We start from the raw sequence: 24,855 nt of genomic DNA on the forward strand, positions 1-24,855 counted from the left end.
TGCCTATTTTGACAAGCAGAGTGTTTATCGGTCTATATGAAAGTGTGTGCATGAAAAGACGCACTGTAATACACTGTCTAGTAGAGAGAGAGTCTGTTCAAAGATCCAAATCTGCATTTTCATCATTTTCAAAACAATGGAGTTTATTTTAAACATGCATATCTATAACAAATCGTCAGTTAACAAAATATAAATGCCGATAACATGTGCAAATTGACTAAATGATTATTTAAAGTGTGTAATTTGTATGAACTCAATTCGTCAAAACTCCAAATACCTCCACACAAATCAAACAGAAGAGTTTTATGCTGGAGCAAAGTGAACACATACACTGTGAAAATGATGATCAACTAGTCATGACAGCATATGTTTTTAGTTCATTGTGACTTATTAAACCAAGTTAATCATGTTCTAACTTAGTTTTATACGTTATGCAAGCTGTTTTGAGTCTGTTTAACATAATATAAGTTCAATAGACTCAATAGGTTAATGTGATTCAGCTTAAAAATTTAAGGCAACCAGGAGTTTTTTTTTTAAGTGTACAGTTGTCTAAAGTCTAAATTATTCACCCTCCTTTTATTAAAAAAAAATAATAATAATTTTTTATTTATAAACCGATTAAAACAATTTCACAATATTTCCTCCAATTATTGTTCCTCTGGAGAAAGTCTTGTTTGTTTTATTTCGGCTAGAATAAAAGCAGTTTTTAAATTGTTTTATATATTTTTAATGTCATTATTATTAGCCCCCTACAGCAATATTATTTATTTATTTATTTATTTATTTATTTATTTATTTATTTATTTATTCTATTGACTATTAGGTTTAGAAATGTGTTCTTTCTATTAAATAGAAAATGGGAAAAATACAAATATAAAAGAATTAGGATTTAACAGGAGGGCAAATAATTCTAAATTAAACTCTACCTTTCTCCAAATCAATTATGAAAAGTCTAATTTCTCTTCTCTTTTCTGGAAACTGACATCCTCACCCAAACGGTCTTTCTTTAAAGCATCTTCTGTGTTTGTGTTTGGGAACAACTAAAGGGACAATAAATGAGGACAGAATTTTCATTTTTGGATGAATCAAGAATTCATCATTCATCAAGATTTCTGCATAACAGTTCCCCTTTAAGATACCTCTATTTTGATAAATCACACAGTTTCATACACGTCCCATAGAAAACTCTAAATCCAGGATAGAGCGGCTGAGTGAATGTGGTCCGGACTCGGTGGATGAGGCTCATTTTATCAGAGACGCTGTAGAAGGACAGAGTTCCCGCTCTGTGATCCACATACACTCCTATTTTACGGGATTTTGGGATGAAAGGGAGTTCAGTCTCTATGCTGTTGTGAGTGAATGTGCAACTGGAAAAGTCAGGGTAACTGTTGAAACACAGACTCCAGGAACGATCATTATTTCCAAATAAACACTCCCTCCTATTATAATCACCCTTCCTGCGTATGTTCTTATATGACACAGCGATATCTACAGAACCAGTTTCACTCAGCTCAATCTCCCAGTAGGAGCGTCCACACACACTCTCTGTACACAGCACCTGCTCCCAGTAGTCAAATCTGTCTGGATAATCAGGATATTCATACCACGTGTCACCCTGAAAGATCTCAGTGTTTCCTTCAGACAGACCGAGCGCTCGACATATTGAGTTCAGATCCAGTTTTAGCTGGTAGGAGTCTGGAAAAACAAACAAACAAACATTACAGATGTCATGTACGTTCTAACTAGTGCTGGGCAATAATTTATTGCGATTCATCGCATCCAAAATAAAACTTAGTTTGAACATAATTTCAGTGTGTGTGCTGTAAATATTTATTCATTCATTCATTTTCTTTTCAGCTTAGTCCCTTTATTAATCTGGGGTCGCCACACCGGAATGAACCGCCAACTTATCCAGCATATGTTTTATGCAGCAGATGCCCTTTCAGCTGCAACACCTATACACTATCATTCAAACACACACACACACACTACGGCCAATTTAGTTCATCAGTTCCCCTATAGCGCATGTGTTTGCAAACAGGAGCACCCAGAGGAAACCCACGCCAACACGGGGAGAACATTCAAAACCCATCTCTGGGAAACCTCCATACACACTCATTCACACTCATATGGTCAATTTAGCCAACCCAATTCCCCTATAGCGCATGTGTTTGGACTGTGGGGGAAACCGGAGCACCCGGAGGAAACCCACACCAACACTGGGAGAAACTCCACACAGAAACTCCAACTGAGCCGAGGCTCGAACAAGCGACCTTCTTGCTGTGAGGTGACAGCACTACCTACTGCGCCGCCTGAGAATAGATTAACGCCAATATTTTTTAGCGCGCAATAAGAGTCTCACGTTAACGCAGCTCATTAACGTCGATAACAGCCCACCACTAATTACTTTACAAACTGTATTGGAAATAATTCATATGAACGTTTTTATTTTAGTCAATATTATTGCTGAAGCTAATTTCAAAACTGAATTGATAGAAATGTACACACACTTACACAAGTAAATAAACAGACTCAATGATGGGCTGAAAAGCTGCAGATTCTGTGTGGGCCTAGTCATGTATTAACTTACACTGCAGGAACTGCTCTCTGCTCTGTGGTTCAGGAGAGGGTGAGGGAATGATCTCCACACATTTCACTGAAGAGACCAGAAGACATGCTGGTTAAAGACGATCTTAATATGCACTGCACTGAATCATGCTGTCTCATTTCTGAGAGCAAATAAATCCTACATTTTACCTCTGTCAGAAATAGTTTTCAATTCATTTCTGCAGAAGTCATCGAGCTTCTCCCTCATGGCAGAAAGAGATTCTTTCACGTAATGAAAAGGCGTATGAGCGCTGACAGTCATCTCCAGCGCTGTGTGGTCTGTAGATTCTCCAAGAAGAACAGACAAAGCCTGAAAACTCTACAGACACACACAAATATAAGCACAATCATCGAATATAAATTATCAATATTATTATATATATAATATATATAATTATTATTATTATATATCATTAATATAATTATATTATTATCATTATTTTGATGGTCCACTTGTTGAATTTAAGGTACATTGCATCTACATGCCAACTCATTCTCATTAGATTATACAGTAAGTAGACTGTTAGGTTGGGGTTGGGGTACGTTGACGTACTTTAAAAGTTTTTTATAGTCAGTTAAATATCTGTTGAAGGTGCAGAATCAGCTGATATTAAGCAGACACTCTACTAATACTCAAACAGACCATCAAAATAAAGTGTTACCTATATAAATCACATGTATGTGTGTAAAATGACTTATAATTGTCTCAGCCATGACTGTCCACAAACCAACAGCAGAACGCTTCTGTTTTCCACCTGTTGAGTTGATTAAAACAGCGGTTCCCTATGAAGTAGCTCAGAAAAGATGCTTTAAAGAGAATTAAGGTGTATTTTCACAAGGTGTAAAATGCGTCTCTGCTGTCTCTAGAGTGTGTGTGTCAAGTTTCTGCTCTAAATACCACACAAATAATCGTATAACTCTCTGAAACTGACCCTTTCATGCTGCATTCACACCAGACGCGAAACGCGCATCAAGCGCGAGTGATGTACATGTTAAGCCAATGCAAACGCGCGAATAGACATCCTGCGGCGCGATATGCGCGAATGGCGCGGCGCGAATGACGCAAAAGGCGCGGGGCGGATTGAGCGTTTTGTGCGTTTGACGTGCTAAACAAGCGTTTCGCGCGAATCTCTCGAATTCGAAAATCTGAACTTCAGCGTACATTCGCGCCGCGTTAACCAATCAGAAGCTTGCTCTTGTGGGGGCGTGATTGTGACGTAGAACCTGTTGTCAGTGTTCCGAGGGAAATCCTCCAGCCTTCACCGACAACAGTTCATCAAACTGGGCTGGGCTCAGTCAGAAGCACCGCTGAAAGCCTCCGTCATCCAGGTTCAGTTTCTGGAGGAGTTTATGAGCTCACAGAGCAGCTGCACCTCTGAAAGGATGTAGTGGACTCAGACACGACCCTAAACGTATCGACACTGTTTTTCAGCATTCATAAAGCACATAAACACTGTTATTTTCTTTATAAAATCCATGTTAGCCATTAAGCTATGAAGCTAGAGTCAGAAGCCCTGCCCATCATGCGAATCCGCGTCTGTTCTGAAGTGATATTGACACGCGAATGAAGCGAGTAAACTCAAATGTTCACGCGGTTATTTACGCGCGGATAGCACGATTTATGCGCGCGTTCCGCGTCTGGTGTGAACACAGCATCAGGCTTTGATCCTAATTGTGGTGCTTTGGTGACTTGTCGCTTTAAATGCAAATGAGATTGTGCTCTTTTCAGATGTGGGCGGAGCTACTAATGCCTATACATGAGCGTAGCGACAGATGTAAAACAGCAGTGTGTGTGTTGTCAGTGCTGGTCAGGTGTGCGTCATGCTTCTGTCGGTCTATGGAGACTCCTGTTGCTGCTTCAACTCCACATCTGTAACCCTATAAATTGTTAAAGCAAAATAAACACAACACTTTCTGTTACCTGCAGGAAATGAATGTTATCCTGTGTTTCTGTGAGCTGCTTCATCTCTGCGTCTCTCCTCCTCAGATCATCGATCTCCTCCTGCAGTTTCTTCAAGACTCCTTCAGCTTTACGCACTGTCGTCTTTTCCTGATCTCTGATCTGCTTTTTCAGCTCTGCGCAGCTTCTCTCGATGGAGCTGACGAGCTCTGAGCAGATCCTCTGACAGTCCTGCACCGCTGCATTGGCGGAGCGCTGCGATATAAAGTACACAAAATAAATGAGTACACAACCCTTTCTCAATGAATGCAGACAATGTACACTCACCGGCCACTTTATTAGGTACAGCTGTCCAACTGCTTGTTAACGCAAATTTCTAATCAGCCAATCACATGGCAGCAGCTCACTGCATTTAGGCATGTAGACATGGTCAAGAGGATCTGCTGCAGTTCAGAGCGAGCATCAGAATGGGGAAGAAAGGGGATTTAAGAGACTTTGAGCATGGCATGGTTGTTGCTGCCAGACGGGCTGCTCTGAGTATATCAGAAACTGCTGATCTACTGGGATTTTCAGGCACAACCATCTCTAGGGTTTACAGAGAATGCTCCGACAAAGAGGAAATATCCAGTGAGCGGCAGTTCTGTGGGCGCAAATGCCTTGTTGATGCCGGAGGTCAGAGGAGAATGGCCAGACTGGTTCCAGCTGATAGAAAGGCAACAGTAACTCAAATAAGCACTCGTTACAACCGAGCTCTGCAGAAGAGCATCTCTGAACACACAACACGTCCAACCTTGAGGCGGATGGGCTACAGCAGCAGAAGAGCACACCGGGTGCCGCTCCTGTCAGCTAAGAACAGGAAACTGAGGCTACAATTCACACAGACTCACCAAAACTGGACAATAGAAGATTGGAGAAACGTTGCTGCTCTGATGAGTCTCCATTTCTGCTCACACATTCAGATGCTCGGCTCAGCAACATGAAAGCATGGATCATCCTGCCTTGTATCAGCGGTTCAGGCTGGTGGTGGTGGTGTAATGGTGTGGGGGAGATTTTCTTTGGGTCCATTAGTACCAATTGAGCATCAACGCCACAGCCTACCTGAGTATTGCTGCTGACCATGTCCATTCCTTTATGAGCACAGTGTCTCCATCTTCTGATGGCTACTTCCAGCAGGATAACGCAGCATGTCATAAAGCTCAATCATCTCAGACTGGTGAACATGACGATGAGTTCACTGTACTCAAATGGCCTCCACAGTCACCAGAACTCAATCCAATAGAGCAGCTTTGGGATGTGGTGGAACGGGAGATTGGCATCATGGATGTGCAGCCGACAAATCTGCAGCAACTGTGTGATGCTATCATGACAATATGGAGCAAAATCTCTGAGGAATATTTCCAGTAGCTTGTTGAATCTCTGCCACCAAGGATTAAGGCAAAAGAGGTTCTGACCCGGTACTAGCAAGGTGTACCTAATAAAGTGGCCGGTGAGTGCATTTCGGTGCATTTAAAGAGCTCCTATTTTAACCCTTTCACAACATGCAAGATAACTCATTGGTGTCTCTGGAATGTGTCTGTAAAGCTTCAACCCAAATGCCCATCAGATTATTTATTAAACCCTCCTGAATTTGCCCACTTCAGACTCAGATGACAGTGTACACATTCAGACACAGTATGAATAACTTTGTGCTTAGCTGTATGTTCTGTAGGAAATGTGTTAATCCGTCCTCCTCCAGACTCACTTTATGAGATGTCACGGCTTCTCTCAGCTGCTGCTGCTCTTTCTGTTTCTGCAGGATCCTCTGTTGGCATTTCACCTGCAGCTCTTTCAACTCAGTCTGTTGAGAAAAACAAAGTTATACAATCTGCATTATTCAGAATTTATTTTATTACACGGCTGCCGGGCTGCACGGTGGTGCAGTGGGTAGCACAATGTGGACTTTGCATGTTCTCCCCATGTTGATACATATGCTGGATAAGTTGGCGGTTCATTCCGCTGTGGCAACCCCTGATTAATAAAAGGACTATCCAAAAAGAGAATGAACAAATGAATAAATATTCTTCTTAAAGCTCAGCTAAAGTCAATTAATAGCCTAGTGTTTATTTATATATATATATACTGTAAACTGTGCAGAATGTTTATTTACCTCACTTTTTAAGAGTAAAATACTGTAACTTGTTTTCTGTAATTTTAAATAAGCCCTGCTGCCTCTTTTTGTTTCTTATCAGTTTTCTTCAGTGTTTCTGGAGGGTTCTGCAGAGTTTAGCCCTAATTAACCCAATTAAACACACCTGCTTATATATATATATATATATATATATATATATATATATATATATATATATATATATATATATATATATATATATATATATATATATATATATATACTTTATATCTTTATATATATATATATATATATATATATATATATATATATATATATATATATATATATATATATATATATACTTTAAATTTATATATATACTTTATATATATATATATATATATATATATATATATATATATATATATATATATATATATATACTTTAAATTTATATATATACTTTATATATATATATATATATATATATATATATATATATATATATATATATATATATATATATATATATATATATATATATACTTTAAATTTATATATATACTTTATATATATATATATATATATATATATATATATATATTTTTTTTTTACTTTAAATATATATACTATATATATATATTTACTTTATATCTTTATATATATATATATATATATATATATATATATATATATATATATATATATATATATATATATATATATATATACTTTAAATTTATATATATACTTTATATTTTTTTATATAAACTTTACTTTATATTTTTTTTACTTTAAATATATATACTATATATATATATATATAAATATATATATATATATATATATATAATTTAAATTTATATATTTATATATATATATATATATATATATATATATATATATATAAATATATATATATATATATATATATATATATATATATATATATATATATATATATATATACTTTATATTTATATATATATATATATATATATATATATATATATATATATATAAAGTAAATATATATATATATATAAAGTAAATATATATATAGTATATATATTTAAAGTAAAAAAAAAATATATATATATATATATATATATATATATATATATATATATATATATATATATATATATATATATATATATATATATATATATATATATATATATATATTTACTATATATATATATAGTTAAAAACATTTATATTTACTATTTTCTGTATTTACTGTAAACATACCAGCATTTGGTACATACTTTCAGTATTATCTTTGCCTGAACTGACCCAATCTAATCCTGCTTCCAAGCAAGTTTAAGCTACAAGAACTATTGCAATGTCAAAAAATCTCAGATGAGTTTTGAAGAACAAAACAAACTAGATATTTGTTTTCATGACACTAGTTTTCAGCTGAACACTAGTGTCTTGAAGAATATCTAGTCAAATATTGTTTACTGTCATCATGGCAAAGATAAAATAAAAAAAGTTATTAGAGATGAGTTATTAACACTATTATGTTCAGAAATGTGCTGATACTGAAAATCTTCTCTCCGTTAAACAGAAATTAGGGAAAAATATACAGGGGGGCTCATAATTCTGGAAGGTGAATAAGTCAGGTTTTTGTTTCACCCATTCGTACCTCTTTCTCCGTCCTCTGTAATGCAGTGGACACAGTGTCGTGATTTCTGTGTTCATCCACCATGCACAGCATGCAAACGCAGATCTCATCAGTGCGACAGAAAACCTCCAGAAGCTTGTGGTGTTTTTTGCAGATCATGTCCTGCAGTTTCCCGGTGGCTTCGATCACTGTGTGCCGTTTACCGGGGTGGAACTCTTCATGGCGCTCAAAGTGAGTCTGGCAGTAAGAGTTCAGACACACCAGACAGGACTGAACAGCTCTGTGTTTTCTGCACACGTCACACTGCACGTCTCCAGCTCCAGCAGCAGCACAAACTTTCGTCTTCTGCAGCTTCTCCATCATCTCAGCAAACACTAAATATATAGATCAGATATAAGTTTCAAAATGTATTTACACATATATATTCTACAAAAAAATTTAGACCATTTAAAAAAATAATAATTATATTGAATTTCAAACCAAGAAAGAAATGCCTTCACATGCTGTATAGTAATATCTGTTATGAGCAGTTGCTTTTCTTTATATTCGCTGGTGTTTTGGGTTTATCTGTGGTTGTGCAGTGCATTTTAGGATGTTAATCTCTGCTCGGTCTATTTTCGATGTTGAAAATTCAACTCCTCAGTTTAACAGAGTGACTTTAATTGACATTTGAAGTTTGAAATAATATGATGTACAGCAGGGGTGTCGAGACTCTGTCCTGGAGGGCCGGTGTCCTGCAAAGTTTAGTTCCAACCCCAATCAGACACACCGGGGCTAGCTAATCAAGCTCTTAAGCTATGGTCACACTAGAGTTAGTGTGCGTGAAATTCTGTTGTACGGCGCTGCAAAGAGGGGCGGGATTAAACAAGATAATTAGACATTTAAAGAAGCGAGCGATTGCTCCATGTTTTACCTTTCTGTCTAGAGAGGTCATGTTTTGATTCTCAATTGGTCTCACGCAGTCAAGTGATGCGATTTTGCAGGTCAGAGTTCACTAAGCTTGAACTTTGCACAGCAGCAACCTGCAAAACTTGACGCATGACCCTGCATTTCCGGTCTGACGCATTCGCGTGCGTATGAATGGAAGTCTATGAGAGGAAAAGCCCAATGTGACCACAGCTTAACCAGGCAGTCTAAAAACATCCATGCAGGTGTGTTGAGGCAAGTTGAAGCTAATATCTGCAGGACACCAGCCCTCCAGGACCAAGTTTGGACACCCCTTGTGAATTATTCACCCCCTTTGAATTTCTTTCTCTTCTTTTTTAATATTTTCCAAATGATGTTTAACAGAGCAAGGAAATTTTTACAGTATGTCTGATAATATTTGTTCTTCTGGAGAAAGTCTTTTTTGTTTTATTTCAACTAGAGTAAATAAAATTAAATATTTTTTAAACACCATTTTTATATATATGTATATATATATATATATATATATATATATATATATATATATATATATATATATATATATATATATATATATATTTTTTTTTTTTTTTTTTTTAGGGGTTTTCACCTATATTGGGATAGGACAGTGGAGATTTTACAGACAGGAAAGTGTGGGGAGCAGAGATAGGGGAAGGATCGGTAAAGGACCTTGAGCCAGGAATGAAAATAGGGTCGCCGTAAGCACCTTAGTGCTATGCGTTGACGCACTAACCACTAGGCTATTGGCGTCGACATTTAAACACTATTTTAAGGTCAAAACTTTTTGTGTTTATTTGGGTCGTGATTTGCATTATGTGCTGTTAATCTCTAATCACTGAAACAAAATATAAACTGTGAAGTGACTTTTATTGACACTTTAGAAGTTTGAAATAATATAATGTATAAGAAATAGTATATAGACAAACACATACCCGGACAAAATATAGCTTTAAACTATTACACATGACAATAATAGTCACAGTTTTACCACTTTTGAAGGTTAAAAGTTAATGAAAGAACGATAAAGATTCCATAACATTGCAATTATGCAATTAAAAAAGCAGAAATTAAAAAAAAATAATACAAACATGAATCATAAAATATGGAAAACTGCCAAGATATTTTTACAGTGGATGTAACATTAAGAAAATCTTTATGCGTCGACATTCATTTTCTTGTTGGCTTAGTCCCTTTATTAATCTGGGGTCGCCACAGCGGAATGAACTGCCAACTTATCCAGCACGTTTTTACGCAGAGGATGCCCTTCCAGCCGCAACCCATCTCTAGGAAACATTCACAAACACATTCACAAACACTCATACACTACGGACAATTTAGCCTACCCAATTCACCTGTACCGCATGTCTTTGGACTTTGTTGGAAACCAGAGCACCCGGAGGAAACCCACGCGAACACAGGGAGAACATGCAAACTCCATACAGAAACGCCAACTGAGCCGAGGCTCAAACCAGCGACCCAGAGACCTTCTTGCTGTGAGGCGACAGCACTACCTACTGCGCCACTGCTTCGCCCTATGTGCTTATCAACCAATAATAAACATAAATACCCAATGCAATGTATGAGCCTAGAGCTCTACAAACTCTGCTTTTGTACTTTTAGTCTTATTAGTGCAGTAAATCAGTGTGCAGTGAGACTATAATCGCCTTTTCCTTTTCGTCGTGTGGTCAGAATAGTAAGAATACTTCCAGCAATGCAGAAATGTAAGCCAAAGCCATCTTGCTTTCTGTCTCTTCCTGCATTCCCTCATCCAGTGCTGGATTCAACCTTCATTTTAATTCAGCCATTTTTAAGGTAAATAATCAAAATAAAAAGTAACTCTCATTACATTTTCTTAAAGTAACTCAAATATTTTTGCTTATTTTTTAATAGTAGGCCTAATGCAATACATAGAAAGGTATTACACAACTCACGTCACCTGTAAAGCGGTAACCCAACACTGAACAACACCACTACAATAAATGTTTAACATGTATTTTTGGCAAAAAAAAAAACTTATTTTTTTGTTTACCTATGTTCTTGAATAAAGCAGGTCTGGGGCTGAAGGTGTGTCTGCACTGAGGGCAGCTGTAGATCTTCTGCATTGAGGTAAAGTTGGTTTATTATTATTATTATTATTATTATTATTATTATTACTATTATTACTATTATTATGTCACTATTAAAAAATAAATTAATGTGCGAACTTTACCTCAGTGTTCTTCAGCTCCTCCTGGTTCCAGCAGTCAGTAATGCAGCTCATGCAGTAGCTGTGTCCACACGGGATGGTCACTGGATCCTTCATCACATCCAGACACACCGGACAGCTGAACTGATCCACTGAAACGCCGGCTTCTGCCATTGTACCGAAGGAGCTTCTTCTCAATGTAAGTTACAGAGAGTCAGGTTTCAGTTTCCTTCCCATTACGTGTTTCCTGGTCTTGGGAAATAGGCGTGTGTGTTTAGATGCTGATAGTACACATGTCCACTAGGGGTCAGCCTCGCACTGGGAGCGAAATGTGATTATTTATATTCCAAACCAAAGCAGAAGCTTCGGGAGACAACAAGAAGAAGTACATATAATTGTTGCCTACACACTCACTAAAAAGTAAAAGGAAAGAGAAGAACCTATCAGGGTGGGAATTACAGGTTTGGAGGGGATTGAACTAAAGGACGTCAAAACAATATGGGGACGCAGCCTTTTAATAGTGAGAAATACTTCACTTTGATCTGTATCATAAAGGCTGCATTCAGATACTATTGAAAACATGGGCAAAATCCCCAGAGCAATCAAGCAGTGACTATTTTCAACACTAGAGGGCGCTGCGAGAACACTAAACTACTGTACATTAGATGAGTCAACCCAAAACATCAAATGTGTTAAAGCAATGACCTCATTTATTATTATTATTATTATTATTATTATTATTATTATTATTATTATTATTAACAATAGTTTAATGCATTATTAGTTATTCATTGTTAAGTATGTGCAATAATCTGAAACTTAACCTGTATTAATATTAATAAATGTAAGCATGCTGTTAAATAATTGGTGTCCAAAATTGATCAAAGACCTAGTTAATTCTCAGAGCAATCGAGAAGTGATTGTTTTGAGCACTGGAGGGCGCTGCGAGAGCAGTGAATCAATGGATGGGACACATCCATACACTCTCATTCTCACACACACACACTAAGAAAAATTTAGCTTAGCCAATTCACCTATATAGTGCATGCGTTTGGACTTGGGGGGACCGTGACGTCCGACCTTACACATTATTATTTATTTTATTTCATTCATTTATTCATTTTCTTGTCGGATTAGTCCCTTTATTATTCCGGGGTCGCCACAGCGGAATGAACCGTCAACTTATCCAGGACGTTTTTACGCAGCGGATGCCCTTCCAGCCGCAACCCATCTCTGGGAAATTTTATTTTATTATTATTATTATTATTATTATTATTATTATTATTATTATTATATTTATTTTATTTAATTATTTTAATTAACTAATTAATGTATAACTTAATTAATTGTTCCTTAAAGTTAGTTTTATGCTGTCTCTTTTACCATAGAGTGGTGTTCACATCTACTGTAAATCAGTTCCCAGTGTGGCCGCTAGATGGCGGTGTCAGACTGCAGATTCAGCACAGCGCCAATCAATCAAAAACATTAAAAATGATCAGTCCGACCTCACCGTTAAAACCATTATCGACATGAAACAATGACTTTAAGGACATAAAGACTTTTAACATGAAAGGCCTGCAGATTTAAATAAGATGCTTAAATAATGCGCACATGGTGCTTGATGACTCGTGCGTGTTTTGTTGATTCCATCTCGTGTGTGAGGATTTCTTTCAATGACCAAAGGTTTTTATTGAACACAGTGTAATATACAGCGTGTCATGACGCGGCTAAGTGTAATTTTAAGAACATATAAACTAATTGTATTTTAGATGTAGGCTACTTGCCTGATTGCTCTCTCTGTGCACTTTGAGTTCAAATATTTGCTGCTTTGTTGGGTTATTTTTAACCTTCATTGGGTTCAATTATATAAGCCAATGCAAATTTTATATTTAATTAAAATAACCCATACTTGGGAAGGTGCTATAGTTGCGTTATGTTGGTGTATTTTTAACCCAACTTTAACTGAGTGTTTTAGTTCATCCAATGCAAATCCTCATTTAGGCTACTCTAATGATTCATGAGTTTCTCTCTGCAGTTTAACACAATATTGAAAAAACAAACAAATATAAAACAGCAATTGACTTTAATAATAGTATATTTTGGCTATACACTCTCCGAATGCTGGGTTTTCGTGACCCAATGTTTAGACAAATATGGTCAAACCCAACCACTGGGTAAAAGGGCGCAATTTAAATGTAATTGAATCTAGAGTTTGGCTATATTTGACCCAACGTAGGGTTACGACAACAACCCTGCATTTTTGGCAATGCTTTGCGCTCAATATAAGAAAGACACTTGTGTCTTGGGCTAGTAAGTGTTAATAATTGAGGATTTTCTTTTTGGGGGTGAATCCACGGAGAGAACAACTAATAACTATAAGTCATGCATTTTCTTTTCGGCTTAGTCCCTTTGTTAATCAGGGGTCTCCACAGCGGAATGAACCACAAATTTATCCAGCATATGTTTTACGCCGATGATGCCCTTCCAGCCGCAACCCAACACTGGCAAACACCCCCACACTCTTGCATTTACTAATTTAGCTTCAATGCACCTGTATGTGTTTGGAAACCGCGGGAGGAAACCCACGGGGAGAACATACAAACTCCACACAGAAACGACAACTGACTCGAACCAGTGATCTTCTTGCTTTGAGGCGATTTTGCTACCCACTGCGCCACCGTGCCACCTTTCATAACTATAATGTACAAGTAATGTACACCATTGAAGGCTTTTCTGCACTTCACACTCTATAAGCTGATTTAAGAGCCGTTTTTCTCGCATGCTGATATTAGGTTATGACAATAGATCGCACACAATCAAATAACTTGTGTTATTTCTTAAAGTAAAATATTTGCGAAATGACATGTTGTTTATTAGACTACACTGTGTTTAATAAAAGACTTCGGCTATTCAGAGAAATCCTCTCAGACGCGAGATTGAACCAACAAAACGCGCATGAATCCTGGATGTGCGCATTACATAAACTTCTTCTGTAAATCTGCACGCTTTTCCTGCCTGTGAAAAGTCTTTGTCCTGAAAGTCTGTGTTTTAAGACGTGTCGACCATCGGATTAACGTTGTAGTGGTTTATAATAAATACTGCAGTGTTTTGGACCAGCTCAAGTGTGTTATACTGTATTTATAGCACTTTGTTATTGAATGCTCCAGGAAATCATCTATAGTGAACTGAAAAATTGTAATACATGCTGTAATATAATTTCGTTTTACTACAGTACAATTGTGTATTGTAGCATAATATTTGTATAATAAAACTATAGTATTGGGTAATTTGTTTATTACTATAGTTATTGCGTTGCACTATATTTACTCTACATTACTATAGTAGGCTATTGTATGTGGGTGGTCTCACACACACACACGACATGAAACCAGCAAGAAACTCAAAAGTCCTCACATTATTTAAACATGTCTTATTTAATTACATCGTGTTACGATTCTCCATGTCGACTGTCTGCCTTATTGACAGTATTTTAATGTTCAAACAAAGCAAATATTGTTTATTACCATCCTCAGGTGCGTCATGTCTTTAGCGCTTTACACATTACCATTTAAAAATGCAGGAAAGCCTAAAATATTCTTTATTAGCTCCATTGTTTATTAATATCTATTCACACGTCACTGATTAAATTTAGACATTAATGAATTATAATTTGTGCTGCATTTTTCGGCCAAACAGATGTTACACTCTTAAATACTGGATTGTTTATCCCAGTGTTTAGTCAAATATAAAACCCAACCTTAGTGTTAAATTAAACGTAATGCATTTGTTTTGTTATACATATTTGACTTTTTGGGTAACGACACCGCAGCATTTTTAGAGTGCAGAGATAATACATATGCGGCTTCATATGTAACAGGTTTGTAATTCGGTAATATCAGTAAAATTGTAATATCAGCCTGGGTCGTTTTAAGATATAAGGAATAATCAATAACGCAAAGTTTTGTGGAAGAAAAATATAATGATTTTCAATGCACTTTTTGGCAAGTGTCTTTCACTGTAAATATGATTTTTTTAGGATTTATATAACCTGGCAATTTAAGTTTGCTAAATAAAACAAATCCACTTTTATCTTTCAAGTATATTAAGAATGAAAATCATGATTATATTAATTAACATTTTAAACGCATGGGCTACGTTTTAGACTCTACGAACAAATTACTGAAGGTTAGGCCTGACAATAAATTAAATCTTTTCATTTTTTTTCTTCTCCTAAAAATGGGGAAAATAAAATGTATTTACACTGCACTGTAAAAAAAATGCAGGTTCCACACAATTCATTCAAGTTGTCCCAACACAAATTAAATAGTTTGAACAAGTGTTATTTAGCCTGAGTATGGTTATGTCATAAATATACATAAGACTATACAATTTGCATATACACTTTTGTTTAATTTTAGTTTAAAAAGTTCACTAAAAAAGCAAAAATATAACTTTTAATTTTAGTTTAAGAAAATTCACGTTAGACGTACTAGTTTACACTATAACATGAGTTTGCTTTTTGTTCAAACTACTCATTTAAGATGAACTGAAATAACCAAATTCTTAAGTTTTTTTAGGCAACTTAAGTTCAACTTAATTGTTTTATGTTCAGTCCACTTAAATTTGTAAAGATTATTAAGTTAGCCTAATTACTTCATGTTGCTCCAGCACAAGTCAATTGTGTGGCACCCAACATTTTTTACAGAGTATAATACAAAAATTAATTTCTTATTTTACTTTTAATATAATTATTTTTCTGTGATTTTGTTGTAATTAATAATATTTGTGGAACATCATTGAAATAAGCTTGTTTTAATTATAAACCACTCAAAAAACATGTTTGCTGTTTGCTTAAAATACTTATTTAGAATGAACCGAATCAACACAATTCTTGAGGGGATTTTTTAGTGAAGAAACTTGATTTTATGCTTAATCTACTTACATGTGTAAAAACTAATAAGTAACTGAGGGCCTTTATTTTGTCCCAACTTAAATCAACTGTGTGCAACAGCATTTTTAATAGTAAATCATTTATTGGCTACTTCAGGGATTTTATTGAGGTTATTTGCAACTGCGAGCCACTGAATTATATTTGAGAGTGTGTCCATCATTTTGCATCAATTTACATTTGACTTATCAGCATGGCACAATGTTTGAATTAGCAGTAGATGGCGACATCGCACCGCGTTAAACATTGAATTTTAAGCAGTATAAGCATAGAGCAAAAATGTGCAACTAGGGTTAATCTGAGATTTAACCTCGACACGCTTTTTAACTCTCTAGATTCAGTGTGTGCTCGTTAATTATTACCATAATCCTCAAATTCAGCTTCAAAATGATCCTTGCTTTTAGCGGATTGTCGCCGAATTAACGGGATTCGGATTCTAGCGTGTTGTTTACACTGAGGCTTTGACCGTTTTAAATTGACATTACATTGTTTATTGCCTTTTGTATGTGTGTTTAATGTGTGCATACTCTTCCGATCGAGTTACAAGTTTCCAATTAATTAATTAATTAGCTTCTCGTTGTTTTATTCGTTGCGTTAATAGACAATAAACGAGTTTATTTTCTCACGAAGAACGTATTATTAGGATGTGTATCGTTTGGTTGAACTTTATTGGTCCTTGCCACAGTGTAACTATATATACTGAGTAATAATAAATAGGTAGCTCACTTTTAAAGTTAGAATGCGGGTTAGTTGAATAACTGTGTATTGCAATTACTATAGTAAGTACAAGGACGCATACCATTTCCTATGTAAATGAAAACTAAATGCTGCTGGATAAAATATTTCATAAGTTAAGTTTCTGTTGTTGAGGCAATATTCTTAATTTTGCAAAGATCGGTAAAATGTTTTAAATGATTTTTATATTTTAGATTAATCAACATACACTCAAAAATAAAGTTTTAATGGGATGCAGTGATGCCATAGCGAGAAAAATGCATGTTTGGTTATCCTAAAAACATTTCTGCTAAGAGTTACTACAACCATCGTTTTTTTCTAAACCACTTCTCAATGTGGAGACGTTTTTAATAATCTAAAGATTTTCCGCTAAAAGAAAAGATTGAATATATTTTAAAGCTTCGTCTTTAAAACCTTTATTTTGATTGTACACAAGAATGTGTCGAACTCATTTAAACATTTAGCAGTAAATAAATAGGCTAGACTTTTATGTCTTGAGAATACATCGCTTTATTGTACTGTACATAACTGTAATTTGTCGACTTGTCAAGCCGACAAAAGTGCAATCATTATTATTCTGTTATGGTTTTCGCAGGCCTCTAACACATTAATTACCCACAGACCTACACACTCACCCCTGAAAATATAAGAGGTGGAATCATTAAAGAGCTGTCGAAAAGAAACACACACAAATAAGGTTTAGACAAACAGAATATCTTGTATTCAAGCGGGTTTGTGGCATGCATCAAATCCCACCGAACTCTAAATTCAGTATTTCGCGGTGTTGCTGAGTGCATTTAAAAATAACAAGGATTAATTTTACCACCGGTTTACTGTGCTCACTTAATGAACACCATACCCCCTCATCCACACTGAAAATGTGGTCAAGATTGATAAAAACGTTGTTTATCAACGCGTGTATTTGTAGACGATTAGAGGTTTGTCCAAGATAGTAAAATATGTCCGACTTTCCAACAAACAGAAAGCTCTCTCTATCTCTCCATCTGGCCTATATTGGCTTCGGGTCAGTTCGTTTCTTCCTTCATAGAGTTTCTCCTTAAATACGGAGAGATGGACGGCATCACTTCGTCTTCCGTTAACCTTATTTATTCTTCTTATTTCCGGTTCTCGTCATTTGCGGGCTCAGTCCTTGTGTTTTTCTCGCTGCTTGTCATACTTTAAATTACATAACGCATGGCTTTACATCTTGACACACTCCCTGGTGATGGTGTAGCTGATGATGATAGTAGGATCCACTGGTGGACGGATGAAACGACGTAATGCCGTTGAAGTTCAGCACAAAGTCTTTTCTGTCACAGACTGGCGATGAGTGGGACTGATATCGAGACATCCCTAAAATAAAACAACAACAACAACAAAAGAAATCATTATTGCTACGTATTTCCCGTTATATACTTGTCTTTGCAATCTCTTCAGGTGTCAGTCTTTCTATAGCAGTTAAATATGATTGGGGATTTACAAGCACAAAGTATTTTAGATATTTCATTTTAAGCTCGTCACTTAAAATAAAAAGTCAGTGTTTTCTGTAAATATAAATGAATCCAGTAGCCTGCCATTATTATTCCCATTTTTGTTTACACAATAATCGATAATCACGACGTGTTGCTAACATTTCCCATTACTCTCTTAAAGAATGATGTGATAACCCAAACTTAACATGTAAACAAAAAGTGCAATCTTAATTTAATTTTACAAATAACCCAATGTTGAGTTCCATGCTTGATCAATTGGGTTAAGCAAACAGCATTATTTTAGATTGTACCTATTTTAATTTAAATTTTAAGAGATAAAAATAAACACATCTTCGCAGCCCGTAGTGACTATAGACCAATCGTGTAAAAACGCTCTTTTAATTTGAAGTAATGTTGGTGTTTCATTAGCAATCCACTGGCAATGAAGAGAAGGTTTTCTTGACCTTAAGTAATCATGGAAAGAAAAATCCCAAACAGCGCAACAAAGGCCGTCTGCGTCACACGTTTATTTTCCTAGTTAGATTGTTTCTCCAAAAGAGCATTGTAGGACAATGATCTAAAATGTGTAACTTGCCAAGATTTCAATTAAATGCACCAATCTCATATGCGCCCTAAACACGTGTCAAACGTAGGCCTCTGAAAATAATTTGCACCATTTTCCTAGTTTGAGTGAATTTGAAAACAGTTTTTGCATGACTGTAAATTAATAAAAATGAATCCACTGTGTTCAAATAATATACAAAATATAAGAATGTGTACAGAATAAACTTAAGCGTTTATTAATCACTGAAACTCTGTTGCACAGATGCATCGAAAATATAAACGGTTTAAATTATTACACAACGAGATTGCCCCAAAACAGCCTAAGATACAGTCTAAGATAATATAATTTTTGTGCATAAATTGTCAGCATTTAAAATCTTGGATATGTATGCTAATTTGAAAATAAGAGCTAATGCATTAACTTTGCGATCATTAAACTGAATTATTAAGCTTGGTGGAAATGTGAACACTTATGGAGCGCGTGCATGTAAAAGCGGCTGTACCTGAGATGTCAGCCGAGTCTCTGCCGTTGTGATGCAGATAGCTTTGCTCCAGAGAATACGGAGGCATACTGGAGTGTAATCCAGAGGAGGTCGGGCTGCTGGAGGACAGTGGCTGCTGTTTAATGTAAGGAGACACACCTGATGAGGCCCAATGAGCCGAAGCGGCCCCGTACGGCGAATGGCACTCCAGAGAGCCACTCATGGTCGGCGGGGAGTGCAGCGGGCTGTTGCTGCTGTCTGGCCCGTACTCTCCGTTAGAGGCCACTTGGCACGCGGTCATGTACGTAGAGCCTGTACTGGGAGACATGTGTGAGACGTGGTGACCAGCACCGAGGCCGTCGTATCCCGCGTGGACGCCCTGCACCGCGTTGCTCATCATGTCCAGATTGTAGCTGTTGGCGTGGCAGGCCAGTGATGCGGAGGGCGACTGGAAGTCGAAGTTTTGCGGCAGCATTGAAGCGCCGAAGCCGATTCCGTTCATCATCCGGTACATCGGTTTGAGAGCTTGGCATTTCCTTCGGAATCCGCGAGGCCTGCGTCGAAAAGAGCCCTCCTCGAACATGAACTCGCTCCCGGGGTCTATGGTCCAGTAGTGACCTTTACCCGGCCTCCCGAGGCCCTTGGGCAGCTTGATGAAACACTCGTTGAGAGACAGATTGTGTCTGACTGAGTTCTTCCAGCCTTGGTAAGAACCCCTAAAGAAAGGGAAGCGAGCCTGGAGGAACTGGTAGATTTCACTCAGCGTCAACCTTTTTGTCGGAGAGCTCTGGATCGCCATGACTATCAGGGCGATGTAGGAATAAGGCGGCTTCTCTGGGCGTCTCATGCCTGAATTGGACTTCTTGCCTTTATTGCCGGTGGCAGTGGTGCTTTCCAGCACTGTCTGCGTGTTTTGGAGAGCCGAGTGCATGCTGTTGGATGCCGGGCTGGACCTGAGGGGAGGCGGCGGGTCCAGCTGCTGCTGCGCGCTTTCAGTGGTCATCGCAAATGCTGGATGAATAAAGGACTCGGTCAGTCTTCAGAAAGGGAAGTCAGATGCGGTTTAGGATGAAAATCGATTATGTAAACGGACCGGTGCTCCACAAATCTCCGCGAGGTCAGTGCGCCAGGATTGTGCTGTGCTCGCAGGACGCGCTCCTAGCTGAAGCCACCAGCTGTGTGTCGCCAGTATAGCGACCCCTCCTTAGTCTCTTGGTGGCCATCGCGAGGACTAATCCTTTAAGAGAAGGAAACTCAATGCTCCAGAGTCCTCTGGCGCAAAGACGTGCGGCCAAACAAAACGCGACCACCTATCAATTCGTAAATCTCTCTCTGCCCCCTAGATCCCCACTAAATTCCTCCAAGAAATCTCCTCAAACTGTGGGACCCACCCCTTTCCATGTCTGGCATGCCTCCAGCTATCGGTCTGGCAGGAGGCTGTGCAGAGTCCGAGTAGAGAGACTCCCCACCTCCCCTCTGACAACCTAAATACACGCAATAACGCCATTTATCAAGCCTAGTCCGACGTTTCAATCAACAGCGCCACACGCCAAACACCGGGGCTAAAGCTGTCAGGCCTCCAGTAATTAATGGCGTGTTTTGGTGAGAGCTCTGGCACTGGAAAATAGGAGGCTGAAATGTAAAAAAAAACATGCACTTTTCACTAAAGACAACGCGCGAACTAAGAGTTCATTGCTTCGCCAAGGAGAGAAGAATGTGAACACGTAAGATTGTGACCTGGTTGAGCATCTTTTCAAGTACGCACGATGGGGGTGGGCGAAAAAAAAAAGAGTCCCTCTCCTAAGTGTATACAAGTTCTTGTAAAGGGCTGTTCTGGATAAATGATTTTGACATGAGTGGAAGCAGGCTTTTTCCATCAGCCGCCGCGCCAGTGCTTGGATACCACACACAGCGCAGTGTCAGTTTACCGTCCCGGACCCCTATCATCCCCCCCCGAGAGGAGGACTAATTAATTGTGGAAAGTGAGCTTAATTGGCCGTATGAAAAAAAATGTCTCCAGTAGAGAAAAACATTCATGATTAGTCTAAAAAACAACATCAAATTGCAAAAGTGCGCTTGACTTAATTTAAAAATGTAATTCATAAAATAATTATTTTTTGTTGCCCAATTAATATAGATTAATTTATTAAACGGTTGGAGTCGAATAATAATGATAAAATCACTAAAATTCTGTTTTGAAAGTTGGACAAAGCCAACGTTGGTTCAATAAAAAAAATTAAATAAAAATTTTAAACCAACTATTGGGTTTGTCCGTATTTGACCTATAGCGTTGATTTAATGCACCCCAATCTTTTCTGGTGATCAGGGGTGGATTCAACTAATAAGCGAGGTAAGCAGCCCTCATATCTAAGTATAAATTATAACCATAAAATATAACATCGTTTTCTACCATATTTTGTATGGTGGGAGTTAAACAAATACAGTTTTAACGTAATTAAATATTATTTAATATACAATCAAATATGATATTATTATAAGTACGTATTATGTAATAAAAATAATATCACAAAATAAAATATTCATCGTGGAGCAATCCAGCAGTCAAACTATATATATATATATATATATATATATATATATATATATATATATATATATATATATATATATATATATATATATATATATATATATATATATATATATATATAATTTTTAGATGAAAATCAATTTAAGAAAAATAATAATTCAAAATTGCATTAATTTAAAATGTCGAAAAGAAGATTTAGTGATATAAAAAAACAGAAATATAAGTAAATATTAAATAAAAGCTGAAAGGGTGCATTTCAGGACTTTGGAACTATGGAATTGCTTAGGGCCCCAAAATATCTAAATCCGCCCCTGAGGGTGATGATAATAATAATAATTATGATACTAATAATAATAATAATAATAATAATAATAATTTGAGTTTTTAATGGTAAACAATAATGGATTACTTAATGGATAACAATAAACATTTATCCATGCAAAGTTTAGCCTTTTCTATATTTGTCTCAGCGTTAAGTTAAAACAAGCCAGCATTTCTAGGGTATAATAATATCAATACCAACTTATAGGCCGACAAATAATAATAAAAAATAAACAAAAATATATAAGTCTGTATATATTGAAAGATTCTTATTTCAACTCAATTTCGGCTAAAATATGGGCAAACTCAACTGCTGAGTTAAGTCTATTCAATAACATTTGTAACCCAGTGGCTGAGTTTTGTCTATATTTTTACCCAAATTTGTACTCAATTTAAACGTACCCAACCCTTTTTTAAAGTGTACTATTAACTATTTTAGTAGTCGGTTCAATAATTAACAGATTTTGTTTTATCAATACACGTGTCAGTGATTATTTAAAACAATTCTTTGCTCGTGTATATTTATTTGTTCTGTAAACCAATCGACTCCACTACTGTTTACTGGTTAGAGCCTCTTACAGATTAAACAATAGACCTACAGACCAATTAGTCTTTTTTTCTTCTTCCACAATTCGGTTTCCTCGTGAATTCGCACACTGAAATATACGAATGCTGTGATTCCGAGGGCAATTTTCACAAGCATGCTTCATAGGCCGAAACAAGCCGCCTCACATCTTTATCAAAGACAACAAAAGGAAGCTGGAGATAAAATCAGCCCTCGTCATAACAATAAAGGTAAAGAAAATAATCGCTGCAGAATTCCCGGCAACATCAAACCCACTATCCCTGCTGCGTTCAGGATGCACGCTTGGCTTGGAAAAAGCCGTTCTCGGTGCAAAAGAAAAATACGTGAAGGACTTTGAAGGTTTAACACCGCAGCCTCTCGTCGCGGGGATAATATTGTTATACCAGACTGCTGGATTCCTCTTGGTGACCTTTTAAATAAAGGCGACAAATTGACGTCGAATCCATCCGAATGCGGCGAGGAGCTGTAAAACATGCCGATATTAGAGGTTTTTCTCTATCCGCGTGACAGGAGGCACTTCGGGGGACGGATATTTGCAGTTCTGGACAGAAAATATAAATATTGAATTGCTAAATATATCTGTGTCCGCTCTCGGGGAAACTCAGGAGAAAAAAAACAAAGCGCTGAGATCTCGAGGCGCCTACGAATGACGAATGTTTCTCCCCCTCACAAGTCGAGCAACTTCAGCAATTGTTTAAACTGCTATCAAACAAATAAACTGCATGATGATAACAAAGATTTGGGCTCTGTGGGGAACTGCTGACGTTGCATTTTTTTAACAAATTTCCCTGCATGTTCATTTTGATATTAGGAAAATGATGAAATTGTAAATAGATAAATATTGGATGTCTAATAAATATGCAGTCAAGCAATATTTAATGAAGAACAATAACACTGTGCAAGCAAAATATAGCACTCTGGTCTGTTATGTAGGACGATATTGTGCATTGCATCCTGTAGGTTGCAGTATAGTCTCTCCAGTTGTCTCTTTAAACACTGTGAATGACAACAGGCCATGTCAGTTTGATTGGTGGTGATGACTTACTCCGTGACGTCACGTGCTACACCTAATACGCATGATGCGAGAGGTATGCAAGAGCATGCCGTGCACCGCTGACGTGTATGATGTCGATTTCAATTCTTTTTTGTGAACATTTGTGACTCATTTATTTATTCAGTGTGAATGAACTACGACGGACATTTGATCTATTAAATGTCGATTATTCTGCCTATGCGAATTGTCCCTTTTCTCACTCCATTAACTTCAGTTTATTGCTTTCATAATTGCTTATATAAGTGTTGATTTAAGCGGTTTGCGTTAATTTTTATTATTATTATTATTATTATTATATTTATTACATATTATTATAAATATTAAAATGATGATTAAAGATTAGACTCGAGGAAGGTTCTTTGAGAAACACAAAATATATTATTTTATGCATCCTAAAAATGCTGAATTGCCGTAACCAAACCTGTCAAATATGGTTCATTTTTTCAATTAAATTTAAATTACCCTTTTAAAAATAAACCCAGAGTTGTTTTTGTCCATAATTGACCCAAAAGTCTTACAACAACGCATCCTTTTTGTGTGTGGCATTGCTGCAAACATCCTAATTTTATAACATTTATTTATAAAAAATGAGCGGTACTTATAATAACATAATTATTACCACCTATACAAACGTTATATATGACTTTAAAATGTGTTTCGACGTGTGTTTTTAATGTAGGCAATGTTTAACGCAGGATCAGATGGATTTTGCTTACAATTTCAGCACCTTCTCCTTATCTCATTGGTAAAGCACTATACCTGTCCATCAAAACGAAGTTATGT

General features: G+C 36.5%; 2 protein-coding genes across 2 annotated transcripts; both read right to left on the reverse strand.

Annotated features, from left to right (window-relative positions):
- Positions 1-809: 809 nt before the first annotated feature.
- Positions 810-11,592, reverse strand: ftr93 (finTRIM family, member 93). The gene is made up of 8 exons (XM_087240273.2): positions 11,384-11,592; positions 11,204-11,270; positions 8,269-8,621; positions 6,249-6,344; positions 4,529-4,762; positions 2,758-2,926; positions 2,591-2,656; positions 810-1,695 (listed from the first exon to the last, which is right to left on the reverse strand). Exons 1-8 carry the CDS (start codon positions 11,531-11,533, stop codon positions 1,142-1,144), a joined length of 1,689 nt encoding a protein of 562 aa, XP_087096399.1. The 5' UTR covers positions 11,534-11,592; the 3' UTR covers positions 810-1,141.
- Positions 11,593-18,160: 6,568 nt separating this feature from the next.
- On the reverse strand, positions 18,161-20,894 carry foxf2a (forkhead box F2a). Its single transcript, NM_001083815.1, is given in 2 exon segments — positions 18,161-18,395; positions 19,582-20,894. Coding segments are annotated over 2 exon segments (1,152 nt in total). The 5' UTR covers positions 20,564-20,894; the 3' UTR covers positions 18,161-18,225.
- Between the last annotated feature and the right edge of the window lie 3,961 nt (positions 20,895-24,855).

Source organism: Danio rerio, chromosome 2 (genome assembly GCF_052040795.2).
Source record: "Danio rerio strain M-AB ecotype USA chromosome 2, GRCz13ab, whole genome shotgun sequence".
Classification (NCBI taxonomy): Eukaryota; Metazoa; Chordata; class Actinopteri; order Cypriniformes; family Danionidae; genus Danio; species Danio rerio.